Here is a 15,119-nt window from a genome sequence, read left to right on the forward strand (position 1 = left end):
TATATATATATATATATATGTAAATTAAAACCTCATTTTGAAGCGGAGAACGGGATTTCAATTCCGGTGACCGACAACTTCTTACGGGCAACTCCCTCAACTTTAATCCAACTTAACTTTTTAGCGTCGACAACCCCATCTGTGAAGATAGATATTCTGGACATAACGCATCAATATGTGAATTTATTTATAAAAGTATTGTGACTTCACTAACATTTAATGTGTTTTAAAATCTCAAGGCAGCATGGTGGATGGTCCAGAATAAAGCATTAGTTTGAGTTTTTAAGTAGCCAATTTTGTTAGTTCTTCGCATTGCTGACCCATCTGTGAAGATAGATATCCTGGACAAAACGCGTCAGTTAATGAATTTATTTATAAAAGTATTGTGACTTCACTAACATTTAATGTGTTTTAAAATATCAAGCAGCATGTTGGATGGTACAGAATAAAGCATCAGTCTTACCATGCATCACATGCATTATGCTAATATTTTCATGAGATTAATTGGTATTCATGAAATGATCTTCTTAGGTTAAGTTTTATTTCCTTGATTCCAAGGATGTTTTGTTTTATTTTTATTTTTTTTATTTTTATTTTTTTTTGGTAATTGATACTATAATTTCTTTGAGATTTCGTTTGGAAGGAAAAAAAACTTCATTAAACAGCAAAATCATAAGAACTTTTGCTTCAACTACTTTAAAAAATGTTTTACTTTGATTGAACTATTTTTTGGATTCAAAGGACTATTGTTTATCTTTTCTGAGATGACAATTTCTTATTTTATTTCAGGACCGTGTCACATTATTGTTGTGTGATTATCGCCAACTTTCAACCTCTCAAAAATATGACAGGATTATATCTTGGTATTGTGAACAACTAAGTTTGTACTTATATCAACATATTCTTTACTTTCTAGAAAGCTTAAATATAGTAAACTGAAAAATCATTTACTGCTTACGTAATGCAATTCATTTATCATAGCATGATGTATATTTTGCATGCTAACCACAGAATGCATTTAAGTCCTTCAATACAGTTTACTTTAGAAAATTGAGTTATGGAGAATGGGTGGAGATTCTATAAGAATGAAACTGAGCTGTAATAAATCTCAACAAAAAAACATACATGTCAAAACATTGAAACCTATGTGCACATTCCATATAAGACCATAAAAAGTTGAAGTATCATTTAATCAAATATTCAGAGTGTTTCTCACAAGTGCTTTGGTGAGACATTGTTTATGGGGATGGAATAAGAGCAAATGGGAATGGAATAAGAACAAATTCCAGATAAATCAGAACATACATAAGTCATAACAAAACTGTAAATAGTTTGAGAGTTTGTGCATTTTAAGAAATATAAATGACCTTTTTGCAAGTTTTTGTCCTGAGCACATAACATCTTTGTGTTTTCCCTCTCATGTACTTAAAACTTTCCAATGATTTTGGGTTTCAAATGTACCCCATGTTTAGGTAAAGATTGTGCACTAAAGCATTAGTCTGCTACATTACCATCTTCTTGACTGCCAAGCAATTTTACAGCATTATTAGAAATTATTTTACAAACAACTAAACATGGGGTATATTTTACAAACAACTAACATATTAGAAATAAAACCAACTACTTTCTTTCCTGTAGGATTGTAGTTTTAGTGAAAATAAAACTGTCGGGAATTTGGCTAATAGATGCTGCTAAATGTGGATAGGCCAACTATAAAAAAGTCTTTTGAATCACAAACAACTAACAAAATGATACTGAACAAACTTTATAATTCCCAGATCATGTTTTACCCAAATCATCTCAGCAGATTGAATTGTAAGAATTGTACACGTGTTATTTTTTATTTCATTAAGATACTTTCACATTGTCGTTTCTAGCAACAACGGGTTCACAAAATGATTGGATGGTGTGCTGAAGAAATAATGTGGATGGTATTATTATTACTAGAGATTTTACTGAAGAAATTAGCTGACTCAAGGGACTGGTAGGCAAAGAATTTGAGATTAAAGACTTAGGATATCTTAAATATTTTATGGCTTTGGAGATAACTCAAAAGGACACCTCACTCACACAACACAAATATGTTTTAGATCTCCTAAAAGCTATATGAATGCTGTGACTTAAATAGACAGCTACTCTCTTGGAATCAATCTCTAAACTTGGAGTTGAAAATGATAGTGCTCTAATGGATAAAGGTTGATATCAAAGGCTTGTCAGTAGATTAATCTAACTAGTTTACACAAGACCTGATATTAGATTTCCAACCAATGTGATTTTTATGAATAATCCTACTGAAAAGGAGTTTATTTTAAGATTCTGAGGTATTTGAAAATAACTCCAAGAAAATTATTCTTCTCAAAAAGAACTCGGAGAAAATTGTAGTTTTTTTTTTTTAAACTTCGTCTAGGCAAGCTCAATTATTTATCACTTGTCCACTATTGTATTTTATACTTTTGGGGAAATTTAGTTTCATGGCAGGTTAATAAATAATGAAAAAGCTAAGTTTTGAGTAGTAGCCATGGAATTGGTGAAAGAATGTAAGTTGAAATTATTTATTAATGAATTGTTCATCTCAAGAGAAGAGTTGATAAGACTATCATGTGATAATCAAGCAACAGTAAGCATTGAAAAAATTATGTACATCTTGATAGGACCAAACATGTCCAAAAGGTCAACATTTTATCAAGGAAAGGATAGTTGGGATTATATCACTTCAACATACTTTAATTCATTGTCCAATTGTAGATATTCTAAGGAGGCATCTGTTCTTGGATAAATTTTGAAGAATATGTTTCAATATAGGAATGATAAGCATCCACCAAATAGTTTGAGGGGGACAGTTAAAATTTGATTGTGAAGGAATGCTTGATTTAGTGATTTATGAGATTTCCTTTAATTGATTGGTAGATTGACACCTGAGTCCATGTTTTCCCATATTTGTTTTATCTATATTGGAAGATTTGATTGATATTTTAAGAGATTAGGAATGCTGTCCTTTCTATAAATAATCTCACAATCTTATTCGGTAGATCAATGGAATAAAATATTATCCTATGTGATTCCTTTATATTTCAGTTGTTATACATGCATGCTATCTGATAATCTGAATTTATCTTGCAGTGAGATGATCGAAGGAGTTGGTCACGAATACCTGGGACAGTTTTTTGGTTGCTGCGAAGGGCTTCTTGCTGAGCATGGCTTAGTTGTTCTGCAGGTTGAGGCTTAACATTGTCCATATTTGTTTGGTGTTCGTATAATTTATTTAGGGGCATTTACATGCATACCACCCAATTTTTATGTTTTTATATATTCAACACCTTAATTTTATTTTTTACATTAATACAACCTAATGTTTCATATCAAATAAAAATTACCATTATTTTGACTTTTAAAAAATGAAATACACTTTTCATGTATAATTAAGGTGGCGTATATGTAAAAATTAAAGTTTAGGTGTTCACATGTAAATACATAGGAATTGAGTGGTATACATGCAAATCTTCCTTTTAATTATTTCTTACATTTAGTTGAGCTCCTAGTTTAGAATTTGAGTCATTGACAACTGCAACCAGCTTGGTGCTTAAGATATATGCTTAATTCTGGAAAGTGATATCTGACTCAATTGACAGAGCCTCTAAAATGTTATACGTAAAACGCATCGTAGTATATAACTATAATAAGCAGGAGTGGCCCAAGGGACCGGCCGACTTCGTAACAATGAAAGAATTATTGACGGGTTTGGTTCAGGTCAAAGCGGGATCCCAATTCTATCACGGGAGCTCTCGTACGGGATACGCCCCACGTCAAACTATGAATGGGAAAGCAAATGAAATGCACTTGATGTAGGTTTTAAAGTTTTATTTTATTATTTTAAACAAATATTATAATCGCTTGATGAAATGAATACAACAGGAAGCAACTATAAAGAAAACAAAATACTCTAGTAAAGATGGCATGAAGTCTAGAAACATTTATTGCTCAGATGGCCAAGAAGAGCCCTAAAAATTCTTATTTAATGCGCCTAGTAATCTAGTAAATTTTGGTGAGTAGATAGATTTTTTTTTAATTTATACATCTCGTTGCAAATAAAATTTAAAACCTTCGATCCGTTAGTTGATATCAGAGTTAACCCAAACTACAATAAAAAATATATATATTATTATTGAAAGCAAATATATAGTTATAATCAACACACTTGAAAGGGGAAAAATACAACACGCACGAAACACAACTTGCCTTAGGGAAAATCCCAGGTGATGGCAGTGACGGTGAGGAGGCTCGAAGAGGGGGCGGCAAGGTAGGGAAGAAAAGGGGTTTCCAGATTGTGAATGAGGGGTGGTAGCGGTTATAAACAGTTGGAACAATAGGATAGCACGGGACTGTAGTCCAAACAACAGCAGTTTATAAAAGAATTTTTAGTATTTATTTGTTTTTTGGTATAAAAAAATCACTTTTTTTAATTCCCATGGAGGCTCGCGGGCCGGCCTGCTTGGCTATGAAATTATAAATAGAATCCGGGCTCAAGCCCGCTTTGGCAAGTCATGTTGAAAAATTAGAGCGAAGAAAAATAGTAATCGATACAAATCCAGAAGAACACACAGAGATTTAACGAGGTTCGATAAAGATGTCTACATCCTCGGGAGCAGAGCGGCGAATTTCACTATTTCAGATGAGTCCAGTACATACTCATAGGGTAACACATCATATATATATAGATAGAACACCCACAAATAAAATTACCAACACACCCTCGCTCTCCCCAACCCACTTATCCAAGAGACACCTCTTCACACCAAGAGACATTTCTTTTCATTCCAGGAGACACATCTCTCCATTTCAAGATACTCCAAATTTTTTGGTATATGAGTCATACCTAACAATTCTCCATCTTGGCGAATATCCAGCCCCTTAGGATAAAATCTACACCTTGCAAATATCTAGCCCCTTAGGAGAAAAACATCATGGAGTTTCTTACACCAAAGTGGGTTGGGCAACCATGCCAACTAGCAACTGCAAACATTCAACAAGTTCAAGTAACGCAAGAACTTGTTGAAAATACATGGCTTGGTCAACTTTCCTGCTGCATTTTCACCATATGATCCGACAGAGTGAACTTCACCTACAACTGTACTCCCCAACAGTTTATAGATATTACCATCAGGTTTCATAGCTCGCAATGTCTTCAAAATTCCTTATTGTGCCAACAAATTTTTCACCATTTTTTGTCACAATCCGAAGTTCCCTGTTTCATCGAACTTCATTATCTCAAATTTTGCACCAGACATTGCCCTTTAAAATTAATCCTGCAGTGAACTTTTCTTGTCTTGTATCGAAACAAAGCACACCACAAATAAATTCAAAGAAACCTGAAATTTTTTCTGCCAATTACAGCAACTTTCTCGCAATTTCCTGTGATTCGTGAATCAATTTTTTTTTCACACGAAGCACATTTCCTGTTCGCACAAAAAATTCCGTTGAAATATTACTAACACCAACCGAACTCCACCTATCACAATTTCTCTTGTGACAAACTTGCGAATAATCCATGAAATTCGCGAACTCCACCTGTCACAATTTCTCTTGCGACAAACTTGCGAACTCCGCTAGCCGAACTCCTCTATTCCTCTGTTCGCAAAACAACACTCCTGTTCACGGAACCAAACTCCACCTGGCGAACTCGCTCTACCGTCTTGCGAACACCCGACGAACTGCTCCCTGTTCATGCCTGTTCAAGCCTGTCCACGCGTTTGATCTGCTCCGTGAACTACCGCAGTTCTTTCCCGAACTGCTTCGCACCTGTTCGTTCCCATAAGCCCATCTGCCTTCTCCGTGGCCTTCTGAAGATTCCCTCTCTTCTTTCCTTCCGCGACCTTCTGAAGAACTCGGCAGAACTCCTCCCACGGCAAAACCTCGCCAAACTCCTCGCAAACTCCTGCGCGAAACTGCCACAGAACTGTTTGCAGAGCTTTACGGAACTCCTCGCGTCGCCGCAACTCTTCCTGCTCACCAAAACCGGAACCGTCGCGAGCTCTTCCTCACGTCTGCGATTTGTAAACCCTGGCGCTCCTCTGCGATTTCCGACTGCAAAGCTCCTCGCGAACTCTGGTCACAGGTAGTCGCGAGCCTTTCTGCGCGAGTTCACCCTCGCGAATCCTTCTCTGCGGAAGAGGAAGAGGTTCGCGCGAACTGCTTCCCGAAAGGCCCCAACTCCTCTGCGTCTGCTCCGATTCGCTGCCCTACGCGAACTGCTCCTGCAAAAGAAACCCTTTGATCGCGAAGTACTCTGTTGCGATCCAACTGCCGCGATTCGCCCTGAAAATGCCACGAATTGTTTCGTCCTCCCTGGAAAATCCTCTCGCCTGTGAACGACGCACCGAAGACGATCCTTTATTCGTCGAAACCTTCTCCTTCGCCAACCCTTCCCGTTTGCCGCGAATCGCAAATGCCGCGAACTCCTCTCGCAGGCCCTGTCGCGATTCTTCTGGCAAAACTGAACTCCTCTATGATACTGTCGCAAACCGCCTTCTCCCGCGATTTGCGAATTTCTCTGCAAAGCACCGAAGCCGCGAACTTGCCGCAGCCTAGTCGCGAACTGCTTCTTCCCCGATCGCCAATCCCTCGACTGTCTCGCTGAAACTACCGCAACCTCCCGAACTTCTTCTTTCTTTCTGCACCGATCTCCTCCACCCTAATATGACGTTCTGATACTAATTGTTGAGAAATTAGAGCGAAGAAAAACAGCAATCGACACAAATCCAGAAGAACACACAGACATTTAACGAGGTTCGGCAAAGATGCCTACGTCATCGGGAGCAGAGCGGCGAATTTCACTATTTCAGAGGAGTCCAGTACATACTCATAGGGTTACACATCATATATATAGATAAAACACCCACAAGTAAAATTACCAACACACCCTCGCTCCCCCTAACTCACTAATCTAAGAGACACACCTCTTCACACCAAAAGACACTTTTTTTCATTGCAGGAGACGCACCTCTCCATTTCAAGATACTCCAAATTTCCAGGTATATGAGCCATACCTGACAAGTCAAAGCCTGAATAAGCCTGGTCCACGCCAAACCGAATCCACCCAATGCCTGGGTCTAACTGATAGTTAACATAAGCTCTTTTTCTTTGAATTGTTTAAATTTGAATAAGATTTTCTTAGTGGGGCTACTTTCTGGTATAGCCATTTCATGGTATCTTTACATGTTTAATTTTTATTTTGTGCAGTTTATTTCAATTCCTGATCAAAGGTATCAGGAATACAGGAGAAGCTCTGATTTTATAAAGGAGTTTATTTTTCCTGGCGGATGTCTTCCTTCTTTGAGTAGAGTGACCTCTGCCATGACCGATTCCTCTAAACTCTGGTGGGCCATCTGATCATTTAGCTTCATTTTGAAGAACAAAGTTTACTGTTTTAAGATTATTCATGCATGTGTTTTAGTGCATAGGAAATGCAGTTCCAATATTTTCTTATTTTTTAATACCTGCGATTTTTTTTTGTAGCATTGAGCATGTGGAAAATTTAGGCATACACTACTACCAGACCCTTATATGCTGGAGAAATAATTTCATGGCCAACAGACGGTATGAATTCCTCTGCTTATGTTATTTTCATAAATTTTTTGCAGAAGATACTTTTACATATACTGTCATGGTCAAGCAAACTATACTGGAATAAATAGTGTAATTATCTGTTCGATCTAAAGTCAAATGATTTATGTTTGAGACTTTGTAGAAAGTTAGTTTGCAAGATTCAAACATGTTTAATAAAACTTCCTGGTGTTTTTTTCCGAAAGACTTGAGTGTTCCTTAATTATACGTATTCTGAATTTAAGATATATTTTAAGTCTTTTGTAAAGTAATTACGTTAATAAAAGGATTAAAATGATCAGCTATTTATTTGTGGCAGACCTTTTTAATTTCAAACTATACAAAAGGTCTAATTTAGTCCTTGGACACTTATAATAGGAGCCAAATTATTCTCGTTGTCAGGAGTAAAGGAAATTGAAGTTAAAGTTAAAGGGTGAAGTTAAAATTAAGGGTATTTCAGAAATTTACATCTTTTGAATTTTTTTACAAAATTTAATTTCATACTTTCCTTATTTTGGATTTAATCTATTGGTAATATTCTCAATACCTCTTATTTTATTTTTTTGCTGCTTTGTTATAAAATTAATGCATATTGAATTTATAAATTTTAACAAATATTATTGATCTTACAAAATAAGCCAAACTTAAAAGAATTCATTTATTAGATTTTACAAAAAAATTATGATGTAAATTCCTAAATACCCTTATTTGTGCACTATTTGTTAACTTCAATTTCAAGTTCGTTGCTTGTAATGATTAAATCATCCAATTTTAAGAGTTCAGGGACTAAAGTAGAACTTTAATATAGCCTGGGATTAAAATAGACCTCACAAATAATCGGGGAATAATTTTGCTCCTTTCCTCTATTTACATTATTTTTGAAATACTTATTTGGTTGATTGTAAAATAAATTCAAGAGATTAATTTTATGTGTTTGGTCAAAAGCAAAATGAATCTAAATAAAAAAAAGAACCTAGGGCTCAGAAGTGCTGCAAGCAGGTCTCGTGATGGAGGTCACATGGAAGGAAGGATTTTTTGACTTTGAGCGAGGTAGTAGAAGCAAGTCTCACGAGCTAGGAGCCGTGGCTAGCAAGCACAAGGTCGCATATGATGGTCTAAAAATAGGTTGTAATCTAAATTTGCCTAATTTAGGCAAATTATGAATGCACTTTGAAATGAACAAGTAGGGGATTCCGAAGCCCTTGAAAGTTTTTTTATTTATTTTTCTTACTATCAGATGGCTGAAATTTCAAAACCCTTGCATTTAGTTTACACTAATAATACATCTAATTAAACATCCCCTTGTTTTTGCTTTATTTATTTTTAATTATGATCAAGTTAAAAGACGTGCTGCCATTATTTTTTTTCAAGGCCTAACTGATAATGAACTTAATTAACACTTATGCTATGCTTCACACATTGTTGTTGTGTCGATATAAAATGATGCCATATAATCATTTTGCTCGTGAGCCATATGCCTTCAGCAATATTTCTTATTTTGACAAGTTTTTAATGGATTTTACTCGTTTTTGCAGTAAGATTATGGCACTGGGGTTTGACGATAAATTTATGCGCACATGGGATTACTATTTTATATATTGTGCAGCAGGTTTTAAATCTCGTACCCTTGGCAATTATCAGGTATTGGCAAAATAATTTGATCTTGTCTGACTTTAGCTACAGCATTCAATTTGAATTACTAATATGGAATAAAAGATGATCGGAAAACAACAAGCTTAAGAGTGAAAACCAAGTAGAACAGAACATTAGAGAATTCTATTTTCTTTTGAAAAATTGTGCAAAAACCAATGCCATTTGCCTCCTCTTTCTGTAGAAATATTACTCTAGCTACAGTTAAAACAGTAGTCGTTGTGGGGAAAAAAAGAACAAAAACTACCAAAAGTGTACAAAATTGTAATGGGAAAAGAAATGTGGAGGAGGTGGCGTAGTTGTAGCTGTTGCATCTATTATAATTTGATTATAGTAACATTCATCATTTTTTAGTTTTGAAATATTGCTGATTGTTATGAAAAGTAATAAGTTTGAATTTTGTATATTAGGAAATTTGATATTTGGTAATCTAATTAAAAGAGATCATATTACAGGATATTTTCTAAATTAGAGTTATTCCTAATTTGAAGAATTGGGAGTGTGTATTAATATTTAATATATGTTGTCCATTGTGAATAAGAAAGAGAGAGAGTTTTGCTAGTACATGGTATTAGAGCCTCATGGAATAGTTCCCGTATTAGCATCGTTCATCTCCGACGTTAACCGCCTTTGTTTTCTATCTACTTCGTCGCGCAGTGGTGTCTGGATCGCAAAACTTCGACATCATCGACATCGTTAAGTGTGGAAGGTGTATCTGGCTTTGTCTTCCTCATCCAGCAGTGTAGTTATTTCGTCTTCCTTCGTTTGGATCATGAGACTTCGTTCTATCTGCTTCATCACCCAATAGCATCTAGATCGCAAGACTTTGACCTCGTCGACATTGCTTAGCGTCGAAGATGTATTCGGCTTCTTCTTTGTCATCTTGTAGTGTCGTCGATGCTTCATCTTCCTCCAGTGTTAGCAGGCTAAGGGCATCGACAATGCTCAATTCTACTTTGGTCATGGACAATCTGTTTGCTTCAATTTGAGATGCCTACTTAGGTAAATTTTGTCCGTTGTTAAATTTGTTGCTTTGTTCGGCTTAATTGGCATAGCCGATTCATTTATTTGGATTCATTCTGCTCATTATTTTCTTTTATTCGGTGGTTGCTGAGTTATTCGTCATTGGGTTGTTTATCTCCTAGTGTTTTGAGCACTACTTTGGCTCATCCTTCAGCACTAAATGACATCATTTATGGCTGGTGAACAAAAATATCTTGTAATGGGTTTGGTTTCATCTGTGAAGTCGTCTAGCTCATGATGGCCTTTATCTTAACTAGACCCATCTGAATGCATGCATCATACACGATATAACCCAAAAAAACATATATGTGATATCAAGAAGTGGCACTTCTTTGGGTGGGCATATAGTTTTTTTATCGCAAAACCATAAAGATCATCCTCAAGTGTTGCAAGTGTTCTTCCTCTGATCTGTTGTATATAAGAATATCATTGAAGTACACCACTACAAACTTCCTTATGTGTGTCTCAAAAATTTGATTCGTCAACCTCATAAATGTGTTGGGTGCATTAGACAACTTGAAAGGCATGATCGCCCCCTCGCATAATCCATCTTGGGTCTTGAAAGTAGTCGTCCACTCGTCGCCTGGTCTCATCCTGATTTGGTGAATCCACTACGTAAGCCAATCTTGGAAATGACAATAGTTCTATGCAATTGATGCAAGAGGTCATGTAAGCGAGGGTATGTGAAACTTATATTTGATGGTGATCTTGTTGATGGCTCGACTATCAATGCACATCTTCCACGAGGCAAGGTCTACACACGGGCTTGTACTCTCTGACCAAACTTCTCGCTGTGAGATCCTGTACTTGTTGTAATTTCTCATGCCCTGCTGGCCTCAATTTGTAGGCATGCTTGTTTAACAACACTAATTTGGGGATGAGATCTATGGCATGTTAAATGTCCCTCAATAGTAGCAATTTCTCTTGAAGATTGTCAGTCATCACGTACTGAAATCCAAATAGCAATAGTTTTATAGACTCTGGTATCTCAACCTCCTCCTTAGTTCCCTCTAACATGACTAAAGTTATGGCCACTGGAGTTTCTCGTATTGATTCAATAAATATGGCTTGTGGGACTACCTCCTCCTCTGTGTTGTCTACTCTCGCGTCCCTGTCAGGCAAAAGAACTGCATCTTCTATCCCTCTTGATTGAATATGACGCGGGAGTAGGGTCTCTTGCAGCAAGCTATCAAACTGGCCAGCCCAATTCGGGCCGGCCCAGGGCAAACCCTAGTCGAGCAGCCTAGGGGCGATAATTTGACGAGACGAGATTGCAGCTCGCCCCTCTTCTTATTCCTATTCTGTTTCTTCCTCATATATGAAGTATTTTAATGACTATTTTTGGATCTTTCTTGCATCCCTACACCTTTCCTTTTGTGTTGGAATTTCTTTCTTTACTTCTTTCATTTTATTCGTCAATAGGAGTCTATAAATTGTTGTTTTATGTTTGTAGGGTTCAATTTTGCTGTGTGTGTTTTTCAGATTTCTTGTGTGGAGTCTTCTCCCCTTTTGTAGGGTTGTATCTGAGGAGGTAATGATGCTCCATCTGTATCCTACTCTGAGGTGGTGATGTATCTTTTCTAACCCTTCTCTTACACTCCCTTTAGTCGTTGGCCACTCCAATCCCTCCCTAGCACCCTATCGCCTCCCTCACCCCACCAATCCCTCCCTAGCACCCTATCGCCTCCCTCACCCCACCCCCCCTCCTTGTCTGTAACAAAAGTCTTACTATCCACCACCTTTCCTCAACTTCAAACCGCTTGCATCTTTGTTAACTTTGCTTTTGATCCACCTTTCCTCGTTTCTGCCACCCCCAGGCATCAAACGTTTGTTGTTCTTGCCATTTCAACCCCAATTTCTTGTTGTTGCTGCACAGGATAACCAACCCTCTAGTTGTTCCTACAGTTTTCTTACCTCACCTTTGCTGCTGCCACCCCCATTAGACATCTTAATCCACCTAGCCAACCTCCACAACCCTTGGGGTGCACTTTCGAGGTGTTGTTTGTGTCGGTTATGTTTTGGTGATGTTATTTTTAGCTTGTTTTGTGTTATAACTCTATTTTCCTATTAAAAAAAGTTGTTTTGTGGTTTCACTGTTTTTTCTACTAGTTCTGATATTATTTGGTATCAAAGTTAGCCCAACCCTAGTCACATTCTAGGGTTTTCTAGCATTTGCCATGAACTAAAACTTTCTTTCCTACCACAAAATATCATTTTCACAAACCAAACCCTAGCTCCAAAAATTTTTTTCTATTCCTTAATCCCTAGCCATGACACTAAGGAGATAAATATCCGAGCCTACCCGAGAAGAGATAAGGTGGGAGCTCCGTCGCCTTCAACAAAGGCTTGCAGAGTTCGAAGAATTAACATAGGAAGGCAGTATCTTGACTGAGATTTGGAGAATCGAAGAGGAGAAAGAGATGAGGATCTAATCCCTTCCATAGGTATAATTTCAGCAACGAAGAACATAGGTAACGGCGTTTCGGAATCCAGTTTCAGAGGAGGCTTAGAGAGACATATCTGAATCTCCCATAGTGGGAGACTTACAAAGAGGAGATATCATTTGGAGGTCATAGAGACTTCGACATCAAGGTTGATCTGCTAGAGTTCGAAGGAGATATGGATCCTGACGAATTCATTTATTGGTTACAAGTTGTTGAGCGGTTCTTCGATTATAAGGGTGTGTCAGACGATAGGCGGGTCAATTTAGTGGCCATCAAGATGAAGAGTGCTTCTCTGTGATGGGAAAACTTACAGAGGTAGAGAAAAAGAGAGGGCAATGATAAAATTACTAGGTGAGAGAAGATGAAAAAGGCAATGCAGAGAAAATACCTCCCACCACATTATCGTCAGGATATGTTTCTGCGGCTCCACCTGCAGCAGAGAGATCTGTCAGTAGAAGATTTCACAGAGCACTTTGATCATTTGCAAATGAAGTGTGATCTAACGCAGCCAGAGGAGAATGAAATAGCCAGATACCTTGAGGGCCTGAAGCCTAGTATTAGCAATGTGGTGCAATTACAACCGTACTGAACGTTGAGGGATGTTCAGACACTAGCTCTGAGGATGGAAAGACAACAGAAGTAGAATCGGCGACAGTCATCCTTCAGAAAGCAACCTGGAGACAGGATGTCACATACAGTTACCATGACCAACAGAGGTGTCCCGAGAGACAGGCAATCTCAGGCAAGAGAGTAAGACTCCAAATCAAAGCGGTAAAAAATAGGAAAATGGTAGCTACTCCAACACCATAGCGACTAAGAAATGTTATCGACGTCACAACTACAGCTACATATCCTCCAACTGTCCCACTAGCAAAGTAATCACACTCACAGTTCAGAGCTTTGTGGAAGAGATTAGCGACGAGGAGAAAGCTGAGGAACAGGGTGAGGTGTATCAACTTCCATCATATGAGGGAGAAGCACCTATGATTCGACGAATTCTGCAATCCAAGTTCATAAGGGATCTGCAGTGGCTTCACCACAATATTTTCTACACTCACTGCACCATGAACGAAAAAGTATGCAGCCTTATTATCAACAGTGGGAGTAATAAAAACGTGGCATCGACTTAGCTGGTAGATAAATTGGGACTTAAGACGCAGAGACATTCACAGTCGTACTCACTGATATGACTGAAAAAGGAGAATCAAATCAGCATCGATTGGAAATGCTTGGTAAAGTTTTTGTTAAGAGGTCAGTTGCATAACCAGGTGCGGTGTGACATGGTCCCTATAGATGTATGCCACCTGTTGGGACGATCGTGACAGACCGAAGGAGTCAACACAATGGATTCAAGAACACATATTCATTCACCAAAGATGGGAAGCACATCATTTTACTCCCTTCTGCGGAGCCCGAGATCACAGGAGCCCTGACTAACTCAGCGAAGTCAGTGGGATCAGTGTTAGTGATGACACGAGACGAGAGGACTGAAATACCCACTCCAAATTCTGGACATATACAACTGAGAGTATTTCAAGGGCTCACGATTGACATTGCACCGTGTTTTTCGTTTATTTTTCTCTTTTTTATTTTAAAAAGGAGTCGCCAGTTTGTCAATCGTCGTATACTTCCCCCATTCGAATAAATCTCCCTCCCGAACCATATAAATGATTTGAGGAGGAGAGTAACCGAATAAGAAGGGACATACGACAAAGTCACAAACAAGAGAAAAAGTAAAACGTGGAGAGTCTACGTGCGATAAAACTCGCAAGGATATGTTAAGAATGTTCGTCCAAACAAGATCGGGCGGAGACACCTTAAACCAATATCCGCGAAAAAAGTATCTACATAGACTACCCATAACCAGAGAGTCAGGTGTATGTACCTGTTCTGGGGTCAAGAGCACTCCCAGAGGAACGTGTTCCTACTGGTTAATTACATCTTGGGGGATACCCAAGAATACTCTCGATAAAAGGAGTTTCGCTTCATATTATCATAGATCTGAGGTATAAGAAATCAAATGAAGGTTATTCCGTGTGGAACAGTCTCAATGCTTTAAAGCTCACGCTAAGTAATCGAGCAGAGAGTGAGTCTCTCACATCCCGAAATGGGTAGCGGCTCATCGGCACATGGGGCCCACGGAATAACCTAAATCACCTTGACGGGGATATCCCAATACGTCAAAGCACGTCCGGGCCAAATGGCAGAGGACAAATCGTCGTATCCGAAATGGGCGGCAGCTCATCGGCATTGGGCCGTCAAGGTGATATCAACGAGGTCAAGGAGTGACAGGGCTCAAAGGGGCTCAACAACAAGGCAAGGAAAAGTAATCCTAAAAGGTAGAGGTAACTGGGTCGGGGTACCACGGACCCGTCATACACAGCTACTAGGACCCTAAGTCTA

The 15,119-nt window shown here is 38.1% G+C and overlaps 1 protein-coding gene across 1 annotated transcript in view; it reads left to right on the top strand.

Moving 5' to 3' along the window:
* The window catches only part of LOC110025272, a 123,376-nt gene that overhangs the window by 94,322 nt on the left and 13,935 nt on the right, over positions 1-15,119 (top strand). Inside the window, exons 19-23 of the mRNA XM_020725668.1 lie at positions 790-863; positions 3,121-3,214; positions 7,237-7,373; positions 7,513-7,593; positions 9,135-9,240. Of these exons, the coding sequence (XP_020581327.1) occupies positions 790-863; positions 3,121-3,214; positions 7,237-7,373; positions 7,513-7,593; positions 9,135-9,240 (492 nt within the window). The remainder of the gene's footprint in view (positions 1-789; positions 864-3,120; positions 3,215-7,236; positions 7,374-7,512; positions 7,594-9,134; positions 9,241-15,119) is intronic.

The sequence above is a fragment of the Phalaenopsis equestris genome, unplaced genomic scaffold (genome assembly GCF_001263595.1).
Source record: "Phalaenopsis equestris unplaced genomic scaffold, ASM126359v1 Scaffold000297, whole genome shotgun sequence".
Taxonomy (NCBI): domain Eukaryota; kingdom Viridiplantae; phylum Streptophyta; class Magnoliopsida; order Asparagales; family Orchidaceae; genus Phalaenopsis; species Phalaenopsis equestris.